The 14007-nt window shown below is 56.5% G+C and overlaps 1 protein-coding gene and 1 long non-coding RNA gene across 5 annotated transcripts in view; one reads left to right on the top strand and one right to left on the bottom strand.

Annotated features, from left to right (window-relative positions):
- Positions 1 to 14007, top strand: part of PPP1R9B (protein phosphatase 1 regulatory subunit 9B) — an 82959-nt gene that overhangs the window by 24913 nt on the left and 44039 nt on the right. The window contains exons 3-6 of the mRNA XM_050935367.1: positions 693 to 813; positions 6457 to 6561; positions 10587 to 10722; positions 13212 to 13364. Of these exons, the coding sequence (XP_050791324.1) occupies positions 693 to 813; positions 6457 to 6561; positions 10587 to 10722; positions 13212 to 13364 (515 nt within the window). The remainder of the gene's footprint in view (positions 1 to 692; positions 814 to 6456; positions 6562 to 10586; positions 10723 to 13211; positions 13365 to 14007) is intronic.
- Positions 8076 to 9697, bottom strand: LOC127040513 (uncharacterized). 4 transcript variants are annotated; one of them, XR_007771450.1, is made up of 3 exons: positions 9134 to 9697; positions 8321 to 8693; positions 8076 to 8161 (listed from the first exon to the last, which is right to left on the bottom strand). It is a non-coding gene; the product is annotated as an uncharacterized LOC127040513 (long non-coding RNA). The 4 variants fall into 4 exon arrangements; XR_007771449.1 differs by having other exon boundaries at positions 8078 to 8133; positions 8294 to 8693; XR_007771448.1 differs by lacking the exon at positions 8076 to 8161 and having other exon boundaries at positions 8231 to 8523; positions 8577 to 8693.

The following is a 14007-nucleotide window of genomic DNA, read 5'->3' on the forward strand; positions in this document are numbered from 1 at the left end:
AGTGAGATCAGGGCCCCACTGTGCAGGGCCCTATACACCCAGAGTGAGAGACAGACCCTGCCTCCAAAAACCTACAATCTAAAGAGACAAAGGGTGGGCCTAGAGACCTGGCAAGGGCCAGGGGGAATAGAGTCCAGGTTCCCCAACTCAGTCCTATGAGCCTGCCCTGCTGGGCTTGGGTTCTAAGCTGGTATTTCAGGAGGTGAGAAACCAGGCTAGCTGGGCCCAAACTCTGATCTTGCAGGGAAGCCAGGCTGTGGGGCTTTGATGTGCCAGCGGGTGTGATCTGGCACTGCCCGTCCTGGGCGCTCTTCTTCACACCGATTCGTTCCTTTGGTTTCCTCTCTCTCACACAGTCATTCACCCTCCCACGCATGCTGCCTCCTGTAATTTAGCTGCCATCTGTCCTTGCCTCTCGCTGTAACAAACACTGTTCTTCTCTCTTGCTACTTCCTCGCTTTCCTCCTGCCCCCGGGGACAGTCCTGGCAAGCGCCAGAGCCCTCTGTGCCAGGCCCCTTTGCCCATCCCGCAGCGGGTGCATCCCTGCTGCCTCAGTGCTCGCCAGCCTCAGTTCACCGGGCGTGGTTGTTGGGGTGACCAAAGAGAGGGGAAAGCGCCGACCTGGTTCGGAGGCCCCCAGCAGCGGCCCACGCGACCCCGTGAGGACCCCGGCTCTCTCTCTCTCTTGCAGACTCTGAGGGGCTGGGCATCAGTATTATCGGGATGGGCGCCGGAGCGGACATGGGCCTGGAGAAGCTCGGCATCTTTGTCAAGACGGTGACCGAGGGGGGAGCGGCTCACCGGGACAGCAGGTAAGCCTGGGGACGTCAGCGACTCTCAGGCCAGAAGGGAGCACTGCAAACCCACAGAAACTGGCGGCAGGTCTAGGAGCCGAATCCAGATCTCATGAGTCTCAAAACCAGAGTCTTAATCCCCAAACTGAGCATCCTACTGTAATGCTCAGCTCCAGAATACACAGACCCCCACCCCCTCCAGCACACACGCTGTACTATCAGTCTGGTTGTTCCCTTCACGCCCAGCAGGGGGTGCTGTAGGGAGCAGGGCAAGAGCACTAGCTGTGGGGGTGGAGCTCTCAGCTACTCCAGTCCTCGCCTCTCCCAGCAGGGGGCGCTGTAGGGAGGATGGCAGGAGCACTGGCTGTGGGGGGATCTCCCAGCCACTCCAGTCCCCGCCTCTCCCAGCAGGAGGCGCTGTAGGGAGGAGGGCAGGAGCACTGGCTGTGGGGGGATCTTCCGGCTACGTTCAGTCCCAGACTCTTCCTTTCGGAATTATTGAAATTTTGGCTGCAGACAGTACTTTGTGTATTTTGTAACTGATCCTAATGGTGTGGTTGGGAGCTTGTGTATATTGCACACCAGTCTGCTGGTGTGGTTTGTGTGTGTGTGTGAAGGGGTGGGCTGGCTATCGTTGTATCTATCGGCTTTGCGTTGCTCTTTATTTAGCTTTGTGGTGTGTGTACACGTGCTGCTTTTTGCATTGTGTGCTAGTTGTGTTAGTGTGTATGAAGCACTATGTGTGTGCGTGACAGTAGTTGTGTGTGTATGCATTTGTGCGTTGCAAATGAGTTGCTCACAAAGCCCTGTTGTGTTAATTATTCAATGTACCTAGGCTGCTTGTGCCTGCAGTCTGAGTTGTGTACCATCGGCTTGGTAGACAAGCCTGTGTGTATCCCTGTTGTGCATATTGTTCTGTGTATATCTATGCTGGTTATGTGGTTGTAGATGCAGAATTGCCAACCCTCAAGCATTCCAAAATCACCATCAGGCTTCCAAAAATCATGAAATTGGCTTTAAAGTCATAAGATTTAAAAAAAATAAAAAAAACTTCTTATGTTGGGCTTCTTGTCTTGAGGCTGAGGGGGCAGGAGTAGCATTTTCAAGCTCTTCTCTGCAACCAGAGGAGCTAGAAATTCACTTTGTTGTTAAAAATGAGATTCAAACACAATCACCTGACTCCAGGCACTGGGGCTTTCAAAAAGAGAACTAACTCCTGCAAGACTCAGCACTGTAGCATGTAGGTCTCTGTGTTAGTGTGTGCTGCGGCTGCTGCACACGGTGTTCTCCATGTGCTTCTGGTGAGTTGCGCAGCACGTGTCTGTGTGTTTGCGGTTTGCATCTGTAACTTATTTCTGTATTCATTTCAATGGTGCTGACTTGGAGGGCTTCACCATACGCATAATTCCCTCCCGGAAGGGTCTCTGGGAAGAGCTCAGTCAGACAATCTTTTCCCAGCCTACTTCAGCACAGGCCCAAACAATCAAATGCAAGAGGGTCTCGGATGGGTTGCCACTGACACCTGTGCAAAGTGGGCATGTTCTGATCTCTGGTTGCCTCGCAAAATTACCAGTGCTACTATGTGTGGGGACACTGACATGGATTTAAACCGAGTTTATAATGGGTCAGTTTGCACCGGTAAAGCGAAACCTACATAGGCCAGCTATAAAGTGATGGCAACTCAATCACACACCAGTAGACAACACACACACGCACATAAACACATAATATGCACTCACCCCATTTGCAGGTAAACACCTCAAGCCATGTGCCAATACACCGGGAAACCCATGCAACCCCCCAGTGCAAACACAGCCATACACACACACACAGAGAAAACACATGCTTGTGCTCCAACACGTCCCCTTACGCTCACACACACGCACATCCTCAGAAACACAATCACAACCACAGAAAGCTGTACCAGTTTTGACCAAACTGGTGCACAACCAGTGTGGCCGCTGGTAGACCAGCTCTCGCTTCGCACGGGGGTCCATGGTGAAATGAAGGACGGGGCACCCTACCCATAGGAACACTTAACATAGCTCCAAGTGCCCTAACCTTAGTAACCCTAACCCTAGGGAGGGGCGCTCTATGCATAGGGACACTTTGTGTAACACACCCACAGGCATTGGGAAATCACAGCGAGTTTCACAATGAAAGGTCCTGCAGAGCGAAGGGGAAACGTTCTTTAAAATGGAGACACACGCGTCAGTCTTAGGGCCGGATCAGATTAGCCCAGTGGGGGTGCTGTCTGTAGGTGTTATGTTGTGTGATTGTGTGCAAATGTGTTAGAGGAGTTGTATTAATATACATTTGTCCCTGTTTAGGCAGGAGCTGTGGACTACCATTTCAAGTGCCAGGTCACCATGCCACTCACTCATCTTCAGCTTGGCTCTGTCATGGTCTAGATAATACTTAGTCTGGCCAGGAGTGCAGGGGATGGGACTAGCTGACCTCTCGAGGTCCCTTCCAGTCCTGCGATTCTACGATTCTACGACTGGGCCGAACCAAACCTGAGTCTGCTGTGACCTGGTGCTTAAAAGCGGTAGGGCCGCGGCCGACGTGCCCTGCTTCTCCTCAGCTCTGCAGCATGGTATATGTGTGTGTGTTTATGTTGCTAAGTCTGTATGTGTGCGACTGTAAGCGGAGGTGTTTGCACAAGGGTGTGTATTTCTGTGGAAGTGCTTGTGTAAGGGTGGGCGTGTTTACATGGGGGGGCTGTCTACATGGGTATGGGTGGGTGTGTATTTGTGTATAGGTGTGTGTTTTAAGTACGTGGGCGTGTCCGTTGTGTTTACGGATGTGATTGTGTACTGGGAGCGCATAGAGGGTGCATAGATGTGCATGGGTGGGTGTGCATTTGCGAATGGGTGTGCGGGTGTTAGTGTGTGAGTGTGTCTGTTGTGTTTCCGGGTGAGTTTGTTACTGGGGGGTGCATAGGGGGTGTATAGATATGCAAGGCTCGGTGTGCATTTGCAAATGGGTGTGCGGGTGTTAGTGTGTGAGTGTGTCTGTTGTGTTTCCGGGTGAGTTTTTTACTGGGGGATGCATAGGGGGTGTATAGATATGCATGGGTGGGTGTGCATTTGCGAATGGGTGTGCGGGTGTTAGTGTGTGGGCATGTCTGTTGTGTTTCCGGGTGAGTTTGTTACTGGGGGGTGCATAGGGGGTGTATAGAGGTGCATGGGTGGGTGTGCATTTGCGAATGGGTGTGCGGATGTTTGTGTGTGGACGTGTCTGTTGTGTTTCTGGGTGTGTTTGAGCACTGGCGGGTGCATGCCCAGAGCAGGGTGCAGACAGTGGACGGCTGTAGAAATCTAATTAAGCCGACAGGAGAAAGTGGCTGGCAGGGAGTGTGAGCTCCTGGCCCCAGGCAGGGACTCTGTGGGGAGCTGAGACAGCTCTGTGTGTGTTTTCTGTCTGCTGGGGCTCTGAGGTGAGAGAACATCCCAGGCTGGGGTTTGGGGAATCTCAGGCCGAGTCTGGAGTTCACGGGAGCTCCCCAGCACCGCCTGATGCCTGGGCCCCATCGGGGTGTCACTGCCCTTGCTGGGGCCGCCATTGGGACATTCCCCCCCCGCCCCGTACCAGGGAACATCACTGATCTATACAAGAGATCCTGGCTCAGCTACTCCCCGGTTCTGGAGCCATGGCCTGAGCCCCTGCGCCCCACTCCAGGCCAGGCTAGGGCTGGCAGATCTGTGGGGTCGCCATGCCCCTCCTCCCCTCCAACTCTCTCGGTCTCAGCAGTGGGAGGATTGTGTGCCCAGCTTGGCTGCCTGGCTCTGACAATCACGTCCATCCTCCACCTGCCAGCTGGGAGCTGCCAGGGATACCTCCGTAGCAGGGCCCAGGCCCTGACTGCCAGGATACCTGCCCTCGCTGCTCCCCGAGGGAGGGAGAGGCGGGCCCCTCCTGAGGGGGCAGAAGGGTGAAAGGGGGGGAGTGCCTCCGGGGTGAGGTGGGGGATAGGGCTGGCTTTACAGTTTGGGACTCCCCCAGGGAGGCTGTTCTGGGAGCCTCCCCCCATCCTAGCAGGCTCTCCTGCCCCACACATCCTTCCCAGACCAGCCTGATCCAGCCCTGCAGTCCAGGGCCGTCCCGTCCCTCAGCTCCCCATTGGGCCATGGGCTCTGGGGCTCCCAATTACCGCTTCTCCCTGGAGGGGTGGATGGGCAGTAGAGGCGGAGGGGACACAAGGATGCTGTACCCTTGTGAGGCAGGGGCGGTGGGAGAGGGGCAGGGTGCTGGCATGGCTGGGGCATGGGGGGCGCAGCTTGATGGCAGGTTCACCCTCTCTGCTGCCAGGCAAGCTTGGGGCCCAGTACGGTCCTGGCACCATCTGAGAGCCTCTCCGCGGCCTTGCTCTGTGTGTGCCGCTTAATCTAGCAACCGGGAGCTTCCTCCTCTGACCGCGCTGGCCATCCCCGGCTTCCTGAGCACGGGGAGCAATGTTCCTTCCTCTTTCCACTGCACCGAGAAATCTCCGATTAACCCTTGCCAGTGTGGGGAGGAGGGGCCAACCCCAGAGACAGGGGCCCTGTTGGAAGCAGATGGCACAGCACTGGGGTGATTTAGCTGCAGTTATGCTATCTGGGAAGGGCAATTGGCCTTCATGCTTCAGGGCGTCATCTGGCCGCCAGCCGGGCATGGCTCAGGAAGGAAATCTGCCTACAGGGCAGCATGGGGGGTTGATTTTATGCCTTCCGGTGCAACATCCGTAACTAGGCACAATGGGAGGCAGGGTGCCAGACTACACAGAGAATTGCCAGCTTTGGTGTGGCAGGAGACACGACGGTGAATTAGACGGGCCAGTGATTTGATCCCATATTGCAGGTGCCAGGACACGGAACTGGATGGGCCAGTGGGCTGATCCTGTAACAGGAACCAGGATAGGGGACTGGATGGGCCAGTGGGCTGATCCTGGAACAGGAACCAGGACAGGGGACTGGATGGGCCAGTGGGCTGATCCTGTAACAGGAACCAGGATAGGTGCCTGGATGGGCCAGTGGGCTGATCCTGTAACAGGAACCAGGATAGGGAACTGGATGGGCCAGTGGGCTGATCCTGGAACAGGAACCAGGATAGGTGCCTGGATGGGCCAGTGGGCTGATCCTGGAACAGGAACCAGGATAGGGGACTGGATGGGCCAATGGGCTGATCCTGTAACAGGAACCAGGATAGGGGACTGGATGGGCCAGTGGGCGGATCCTGTAACAGGAACCAGGATAGGAAACTGGATGGGCCAGTGGACTGATCCTGTAACAGGAACCAGGATAGGGGACTGGATGGGCCAGTGGGCTGATCCTGGAACAGGAACCAGGATAGGTGCCTGGATGGGCCAGTGGGCTGATCCTGGAACAGGAACCAGGATAGGTGCCTGGATGGGCCAGTGGGCTGATCCTGGAACAGGAACCAGGATAGGTGCCTGGATGGGCCAGTGGGCTGATCCTGTAACAGGAACCACGATGCGAGACTGGATGGGCCAATGGGCTGACCTAGGTTGGCAAGAGATCCAGTGGGGTTGGGAGGGCACCATCAGCTCAGACAGCTCGTGGGCCTGTACTGATCTGGAACACTGCCCCCAAGCCCACCGCACCCTCTGCCAAAGACCCCTCCCTCCCTTTCTGTCACTCACTCGCCTTCCCTCTCCCATAGGATCCAGGTGAACGACCTCATTGTGGAGGTGGACGGTACCAGCCTGGTGGGCGTCACCCAGAGCTTCGCGGCCTCGGTGCTGAGGAACACGAGGGGCAGAGTCCGGTAGGGGAACGACTTGCAGCCTGCTTGCCATCAGCCGGGAAACGTGACAGTCGGGGGGCCCCAGGGGAGCAGACCACACCGCTCAGAGCCCGACTGGTGGGAGCCCCAGGGGAGGCTGTGCTGGGATATGCCATTTCCTGCCCCCGGCGAGGTGGAGTCTTTGATCTTCCCTAGTCTGGCCCCCTGGCTGTAAACATGGTGTCTCCACCCACTTCTGTGTTGTGTTTGCTCCCCAGTGGGGTGGGAAGGGTATAAAAGGAGGTGATGCTCTAGGCAGGCCCCACCCACTCTCCAAATCCCCACCCCACAATTCCAGACAAGCTGGGTTTTTCTTTTTCAACAATCAGAAATGACATAGTTAACATTTTAAATGTCATCATTATACTTCAGAGTCAACACACCCCACTGCAATTCATGGGGGCTGTTTACACTTCTCTGAGCCATTAGGCCAAGTTGAAAGGTGAATCTAAACTGCGGTGCCCTTCTCCTCACCCTACTTAGTGTGTAAACTACACTACCACAGGTGAACCCGTTGTCTCGGCTGCCAGAAGCTGACTGTGCTGCTGGGTAGGGCTTATAGCAGCCAGCGCCGGGTGGTCCCATTCCTCCGCCTGTTTCATTTTACTGGAAGCAGGAACGTGGTTGGGTTTGATTGTCACCCGCTACTAGGATCCTCTGCTTGTGCCATCCCAAGGAATCAGGATACCACAACCAGGAAGGTAGACTCGACCCTGCCAGCACCTTGGTAACCATGCTGGCATCAGCGGAGTTGTGCCTGCGGGCGAGAGGGGAATCCAGCGGGCATGGGAATACAGGATTGCTTTGAAATGGATGTTTGGGTCCAGCTCCTGGAGGCCGGGGCCCAGCGCAGGCAACAGCCAAGATTCTGTGCTGGGCCTACTGGAGCAGGGCTGCCTAGGCCTAGTGCTATCCCTCTGCATGGGGTGGGGGGTTGGGATTTCATGCCCCATTCAAACACTCTCTGTGGCCTGCCTAGACCCAGACTCAGTGCCCCAGGAGCTAAGTGTGACAGTCAGGGATCCCCTCTCTGTGCCTGTGTTTGCCACACGCCCCACTCTGGGTCTGCCTGTCGTAACAGCTCCAGATCTGTCCCATGGCATCCCACTGTGTATGTCCTACAGCCCCATAACATTTACTGTGCACCCCATCGCACCCCACCGTGTATCTCCTATAACCTCTAGTGCACCGCATGGCACCCCACTGTGTATCTCCTACAGCCCCATAACACCTACTGTGCACCCCATCCCACCCCATCGTGTATCTCCTAGAGCCCCATAACATCTACTGTGCACCCCATGGCACCCCACCGTGTATTTCCTATAACCTCTAGTGCACCCCATGGCACCCCACCGTGTATCTCCTACAGCCCCATAACACCTACTGTGCACCCCATCCCACCCCATCGTGTATCTCCTAGAGCTCCATAACATCTACTGTGCACCCCATGGCACCCCACCGTGTATTTCCTATAACCTCTAGTGCACCACATGGCACCCCACCGTGTATCTCCTACAGCCCCATAACACCTACTGTGCACCCCATCGCACCCCACTGTGTATCTCCTAGAGCCCCATAACATCTACTGTGCACCCCATCCCACCCCATCGTGTATCTCCTAGAGCCCCATAACACCTACTGTGCACCCCATCCCACCCCATTGTGTATCTCCTAGAGCCCCATAACATCTACTGTGCACCCCATGGCACCCCACCGTGTATCTCCTACAGCCCCATAACACCTACTGTGCACCCCATCGCACCCCACTGTGTATCTCCTACAGCCCCATAACATCTAGTGTGCACCCCATCGCACCCCACTGTGTATCTCCTACAGCCCCATAACATCTAGTGTGCACCCCATCGCACGCTCACCATGTATCTCCTATAACCTCTAGTGCTCCCCATCGCACCCCACTGTGTATCTCCTACAGCCCCATAACATCTACTGTGCACCCCATCGCACCCCACTGTGTATCTCCTACAGCCCCATAACACCTACTGTGCACCCCATCGCACCCCACCGTGTATCTCCTACAGCCCCATAACATCTAGTGTGCACCCCATCGCACCCCACCGTGTATCTCCTACAGCCCCATAACATCTACTGTGCACCTCATCGCACCCCACCGTGTATCTCCTACAGCCCCATAACATCTAGTGTGCACCCCATCGCACCCCACCGTGTATCTCCTACAGCCCCATAACACCTACTGTGCATCCCATCGCACGCTCACCATGTATCTCCTATAACCTCTAGTGCTCCCCATGGCATCCCACTGTGTATCTCCTACAGCCCCATAACACCCTATTGTGCACCCCATCACATCCCTCCGTGTATCTCCTATAACCTCTAGTGCACCCCATGGCACTGCACTGTGTATCTCCTACAGCCCCATAACATCTACTGTGCACCCCATCACACCCCAACGTGTATCTCCTATAACCTCTAGTGCTCCCCATGGCATCCCACTGTGTATCTCCTACAGCCCCATAACATCCTATTGTGCACCCCATCACATCCCTCTGTGTATCTCCTATAACCTCTAGTGCACCCCATGGCACTGCACTGTGTATCTCCTACAGCCCCATAACATCTACTGTGCACCCCATCACACCCCAACGTGTATCTCCTATAACCTCTAGTGCACCCCATGGCACCTCACTGTGTATCTCCCACAGCCCCATAACACCCTATTGTGCACCCCATCACATCCCTCCGTGTATCTCCTATAACCTCTAGTGCACCCCATGGCACTGCACTGTGTATCTCCCATGACCCTGATAACCTGCACTGCACACCCCATAGCAATCCACTGTTTAGCTCCCATAGTCCCATAAACTCCACTGTACCCCCCATAGCCCCTACTGGGTATCCTCTGGAATCCCCAGGGAACATCCCCAGTGCATCCCGGAACATGGGTAACATCCCAGACCACCCCCACACCCCTCTCTCCCTCCCATCGCACCGTGTCCTTGCCCCTCGGATCCCCTCCGACGACCAGCAAGGGGCCTGCTGGGTGAAAAACCAGCATCCCCCCCGCACCAGGAGCAGGAGGAGGCGGGCAGGCTGTGGGAACGAAAGAGGAAGTGAGCAATGCTTGGAGCAGCTGAGGGGAAGCATGGGCCTGCGATGTTTCCGCCTTGCTGCAGGGCTGTTTGCAGGAGGGCCCTGCTGACCCCTTTATCTCGCCCCGAGCATCTCAGGCTCCGCCCTTCCTGGCCAGGAGCAGCGCGAGGGGCCGGGGGCCACCCTCACTCTGCGCCCGACACCCGGCTCCGGATGTTTTCGCTCAAATATCTATTTTTAAAATAATCACCCAAAAATAAACCCGCCCACCAACGCAGCGACGTCAAGCCAGCACAGCCTAGCCCGGAGTGCAAAGCTAGCCCATGCCCGTCCCTCCGCACCCACGAGTCGGGCCGAGCCCACCAAGGCCTGGGTGAGGCCGGCCCGGGGAGCGCCAAACTGATTGTTTGGGGGGGTGGGTCATGGAGGGGGGAACATTTGCACCTCCTTGTAAGCGGGCTGGACACTGCAGTCAGGTGGGCAAGGAGAATCCAGCGGGTCTTTCCCTGAGGCCTGTTCCCATCCCAGCTTTCATGGGCAGTGGGGAGGAAATGAGACCCTGCCATGGGGGGGAGTAGAGGAGGAGGTGGTCCTGCCCCCCTGAGTCCCGGCTTCACCCCCCCACCCTCTAAAAGCCCTGAGGGGTGAGCGTCCAACAGGGTGGGGAAAGGGGTCAGCAGCTCACGGTGGTGGGCAATGGCTGGGCACAGCATGAGGCCTGGCTCTCTGCTGCTCTGCCCCTGGTCCCGGCGTTGAGAGCCATGAGGAGCGGGTGCGACACGTCACCCGCCGCCAGCGGCAGCCTTGCTGCAGACGCAGGGGAGAGGCGCAGGGGAGGAGGACGAGGCCTGCTGGGATCAACCAGCAGCAGCTCTGCCTCTGGGGCACAGGGGTCCTCCTAGGCTGACCCGCTGGCCTCGTGTCCGTTCCTGTCGCAGGTTCCTGATCGGGCGGGAGAAGCCGGGCGAGCAAAGCGAGGTAGCCCAGCTGATCCAGCAGACGCTGGAGCAGGAGCGGTGGCAGCGGGAGATGATGGAGCAGAGATACACCCAGTACACGGAAGAGGATGAAGAAGTAAGAGGGGCACGGGAGCGGCATTTCCCGGTCGCCTTTGGGCGAGGGCTGGAGACCGGAGCATGCGCTGGGTGTCCTTGCAATCCAGGCCTCCCCCGCTCCAGTACAGTCCCCCAGGGAGACTCCCCTGCTCCCTGGGGTCAGAGAGGAGTCCAGGCCCCAGTGCTAATTAACCCCATACTTAGTTATTCTGCAGTGGCACCTAATGGCCTCAACCAGGATCAGAGCTTTCATGTGCTAGGGGCTGTACGTACCCAAAAGGAGAGCCAGTCCCTGCCCCAGAGAGCTTCCGGTCTGAATAGGCAAGACAGACAAAGGGTGGCGGGACTCCCCGCAAGATCACCCACTAGATACAGTCTCCTGAGTCCCAGTCCCGTGGCTCTACCTACTAGTCCATACTGCCACCTGTGCAGGTGCACCAGCAAACCCACAGATCCTCCAAAGAACCCGAGTCCTAGCTTGGCTGGGGCACCTTCTTGTGAGATGAGAGGGGAATTCAGGCTCCAGGCCCATGCCAATCCAGAAGTTCCCATTCCCTGCTCCACCCAAGCCACTGACCATATCCTGGAGAGATTGCCCTGCCCACGGGCATTCACCCTCGTGCTTCCCCCACACACCGTGCTGCTCCGGGGCCAGGAGAACTGACTCACCTGTTTGTGTACCAGGAGCCCAGTGAGATGCCATCGACCTGATTTGTTGCCCCACCTCTCAGGTTGTCATTTGCTCCAGTGAAAAGTGGGGGTGAAACGCCCCGGACTCCACCTGGACGCACTTTGCACTGGTGTGAGTGACACACGAGGTGCAGGGCATTGGAGTATCAGGCCCCTGTGTCTTAATCGCTGGGCATGCTGCCGCAGCAGAGAGAAACACAGGGTGCAAGCCCCTCTCTCCTGTTCCTGGGAATGTGCCTGTCTCTCCCGGGCGGTGGAATGTGGCAGCCTCCAGGATTAATGGGCTCTCCTGGCAGGGTCCCTGGTGGGCCTGTGTTGTGTGGGAGCGGAGTGGAAAATGAAGGAATCGCTCCGCTCGAATGTCACGACGTCTAATTATAACTCTGCTCTTAGCAAACGCTGTGCCAGGAGCTCTCAGAGCACTTTCCGAGGGAGCGCAGTGTTGTTAGTGCCATGTGACGCAGGGGGAAACTGAGGCACAGAACGGGGCTGTGACTTGCCCACGGTCACCCAGTGGGCCAGTGACAGAGCCAAACAGACCCAGGCCTCCTCGAGTCCCAGTCAAATGCTCTGTCCAATAGCACCAGCTCCTTCAGGAAAGCAGCTGTTGTTGATCCAGGTCATGACCTGGGCTAAACCTGCAGCACTGACGTCAGTGGAGCAAGGTGGACACCAGCTGGGATCTGGCCCACTCATTATTATTCAATAATTGCACTGCCGGGGTGGGGAGGGCCCTTCAGGGCCTCTTTGTGCTGGGTGCAGGACAGATCTAACAGATCCTGCTCTCTCTGCTCCAGTCCCTTCCTGTCATTAACCGGTCTGTGGCACTGGTTGATTTCAGCAGCACACGTCTCAGGGGCCTCCGACAAACATTGTCATAAGTTGTAATAATGACGTGTCAAATTACAGCTGCTCCCTGCCCCCCCATGAAATACCCCAACAGATATGACTCCCCACTCTCTCCTGCCAGCCCCCCCCCACCCATGGGGATTCTCAAAGCAGCCTAGTGGAATTAGGCACTTGAATTTGATTTCAACAGGAGTTGTGTGTCTAAATCACTTAGGCGCCTTTCGAAATCTTGGCCCAAATCAATATCGCTGGTGGCTAGCGCATGGGGCTAACTGTCAGGATGTCCTCAGCTCTCTTCCGGGCTCTGCTGCTGAGTGACCTTAGGCAGCTTGCTGGATGTCTCAGTTTTCCCACCTGTGAAATGGGATTCATAATTCCCTGCTTCTCAGGGAGTGTTGTGAGGAACAGGGGCACTGTCTCATGCCTTTTGGAGATTTTTGTTGAGGTGGCCAGCCATTGCAAGAGCTAGCACAGTGGGTCCTGGCCCCTCGTCACTGTGGGAATAGAGGTAATAATGATTTGTATTATGGTTGCGCCTGGATACTTCATCTGAGAATGGGTCCCCGTCGTGCTAGCGCTGTATGCACACACAGGGCAGGAGATTGTGCCTGTCCCCAAGACATCACATTCTGAAGAGGCAGGACAGATCGCTTACTGCCCCTGCCCCATGTTACAGATAGGGACCAGAAAGGTGCAGCAGCGGCCCCAGGTATGCAGTCTAGGGTGTTAGCAGCAGAGCTGGGATCTGACCCTGAGTGCCAGCCAAGTGCAGAAACCACTAGGCCATCCTTTGCCTCTGCAGGTGAAGTTTGCACAGGGAGGGGGGCTGGGTTTTAGGGCTCTGGGGAGCAGCGATGATGCTGAGGGGGTAGCTGCCGGCGCTATGAATGGCTTTGGTCTGGGATGTGCTAGATTGGGGGTGGCTCACAGGAAGGAACCTGGCCAAAGCTCCTGGTTCTGTGCCCACAGACGGGCGAATATGCTACGGACGAGGACGAGGAGATGAGTCCCATGTTCCCCAGCAGCGAGATGGCCATCGAGGTCTTCGAACTGGCTGAGAACGAGGACATGCTGTCCCCCGTCGAGATGGACCCCGAGAAGCTGGTGCACAAGTTTAAGGAGGTAAAGACGGGGGAAGGGGAGCTCCCCGAAGACACCCGCAATCGGAGTGGGGGGAGGCAGAAGGGGCGTACGGCACCAGTGTGAGTGTGTGTGTGCTTTGGGGTGTGTTTATTCTTGTGGGAGTGTGTACATGTGTGTATGTGGGTGCATATTTGTGTGTGTATGAGTGCACGGGTGGCATCGGTGCATGCATGTGTCCATGTGTGTGCCTGGGGTCAGAGTGCATGTGAGTTTGCACCTGTGTGTGTATTCACAAGTGCAAGGCTGTCTGTGCATACTTGCACGTGTCCATGTGTGTCATGGGATAACGGGTATCTGTTCATGCATGGGTGTGTTGCACAAGTGCATGGGTGTGTGTGTTTCAGTGGGGGTGTGGTGCACGCGTGTGGTTATTTTTATGTGTGTGGTTATGGTGCCCTCTAGTGGCTAGAAGCTCTGTCGAAGGCAGCCCAGCCGCACCCCCCGGGCTGCGGGGTCTAAGCACCGATCCTAGTTCTGCACAGCGGGCTGTGATTCCTTTTCAGCTCCGGTGCAGAAGGGCTGGGTGCATCCTGACTGCGACAACCTCCCATTGGCTTGCGGGCTAGTGGAAAAAGCCCAAGGGCTTCGAGGTGTGGCTGTGCAGAGCCTGGCACGATCAGGA

The sequence above is a fragment of the Gopherus flavomarginatus genome, chromosome 25 (assembly GCF_025201925.1).
Source record: "Gopherus flavomarginatus isolate rGopFla2 chromosome 25, rGopFla2.mat.asm, whole genome shotgun sequence".
Taxonomy (NCBI): domain Eukaryota; kingdom Metazoa; phylum Chordata; order Testudines; family Testudinidae; genus Gopherus; species Gopherus flavomarginatus.